Source organism: Trypanosoma grayi (genome assembly GCF_000691245.1).
Source record: "Trypanosoma grayi strain ANR4 Tgr_2059_V1, whole genome shotgun sequence".
Lineage (NCBI taxonomy): Eukaryota > Euglenozoa > Kinetoplastea > Trypanosomatida > Trypanosomatidae > Trypanosoma > Trypanosoma grayi.
Genome location: NW_008827677.1, coordinates 1 through 1,415, shown reverse-complemented (window position 1 = coordinate 1,415; position 1,415 = coordinate 1). Strand labels below are relative to the sequence as shown.

The window sequence follows — 1,415 nt, the reverse complement described above, 5'->3', positions numbered from 1 at the left end:
AGGAGGAGGAGGAGGAGGAGGAGGAGTAAGGCCGGGAAGCAAAGAGAGAGAGAGAGAACGAGAAAAAAAAGGAAGGACACAACAACAAAACGACTGGAGAGACAATCGGCTTCTGTGTGGCGCAGCGAAGGGGCACCAGGCGGAGGCGCCCACGGCGGGAGCCGAGTGCAGTGACGGAGTGAGTGGCGTCTGCCTGCGAGTGGGAGAGAGAGAGTGTGTGTGTGTGCGGGACTGAGAGACGGGGAGGGACTGGGCGAAGGGCTGCGGGATAGAGACAAGAGAGACAATACGCGGGGGGGGGTTCGGTGGTGTGGGGCGCGTCTATTTGTGCGGGTCGTGTGCGCGAAGGCGCCGACGTGCAGTTCGACGTGTTGCCTGTGCGCCACGCGTCTCGTCCATCCTCGTCCTGCCGCAAGCGTGAGGACTCCCTGCGCCGCTGTTGCTGGCGTGGGCTTTGCCTGACTTCCGGTTCCTATCCCCTCCTCCCCCCGCTGCCGCTTATACTGCCAGGGCGTATATTGTTTTCTTCTTCCATCGCTGTTGTTGTTGTTGTTGTCTTTGGTCTTGCTCCTCCCCACGTATTAATGAAGAACGATTTTGCAAGCCCCCTTTCCTCCTCCCGCGTTTCGCCACAAACGCCTGCGGGGGTTTTGGGTGCGGCTGCGGCAACACGACCCCTCCCCTCCCCTCCCATGCGCAGGCACACGCAACGCAAGAAAAGAAAACAAAACGAAAAACAAGAAAAAAAATTGGAACGAAGCGAAGAAAGAGGCTAGTGCGCGTGCATGTGTGCGTTTAAAGAGAATGCGATGCTGAAGACGAATGTGAGGAATGGGTGAATCAACGAGAAGAGTTGAAGTGCGAGAGAACGGCGCTTGCTGTGAAGAGCAACGTAGATAATTAGTGTCTCTTAGTGTGCGTCCGTGAGTTCCTCCGTGCACGGGGGTTGCCTGGGCATCTGCGTCCTTTCCTTCCTTGCTGCGCATTGCGCTGCTGCTGTTGCCGTTTGGTGCGGTGACGCTCCCCTTCCACGTCTCGTAGCAAGAAAACGCAAGGCAGTCACACTCTCAACTGCACCAATACCAAAAAGACGACTACGCACGAGAGCGACGCACGCTATGTGCCCCTGAGCCCTGTTGAGTGGCTGGCGAAGCTTGTCGCCTTCGACACGACGAGCCGCAATTCGAACCTCGACCTCATCCACTACTGCAAAGCGTACCTGGAGGNACCGCGTCTCTCTATCCCTACTCTCCTCTCCAGAAAAGAAGACACGCTTGACACACTCATCAATGGCTACACAGCACATGAACCACACTCAGTGGCTGGCGAAGCTTGTCGCCTTCGACACGACGAGCCGCAATTCGAACCTCGACCTCATCCACTACTGCAAAGCGTACCTGGAGGGGCTCGGCGTG

At 57.4% G+C, this 1,415-nt stretch overlaps 1 protein-coding gene across 1 annotated transcript; it reads right to left on the bottom strand.

Moving 5' to 3' along the window:
• Positions 1 to 910: 910 nt before the first annotated feature.
• Positions 911 to 1,306, bottom strand: DQ04_20591000 (hypothetical protein; the record flags this gene model as incomplete). Its single annotated transcript, XM_009317944.1, has 1 exon — positions 911 to 1,306. One exon carries the CDS (start codon positions 1,304 to 1,306, stop codon positions 911 to 913), a length of 396 nt encoding a protein of 131 aa, XP_009316219.1.
• Between the last annotated feature and the right edge of the window lie 109 nt (positions 1,307 to 1,415).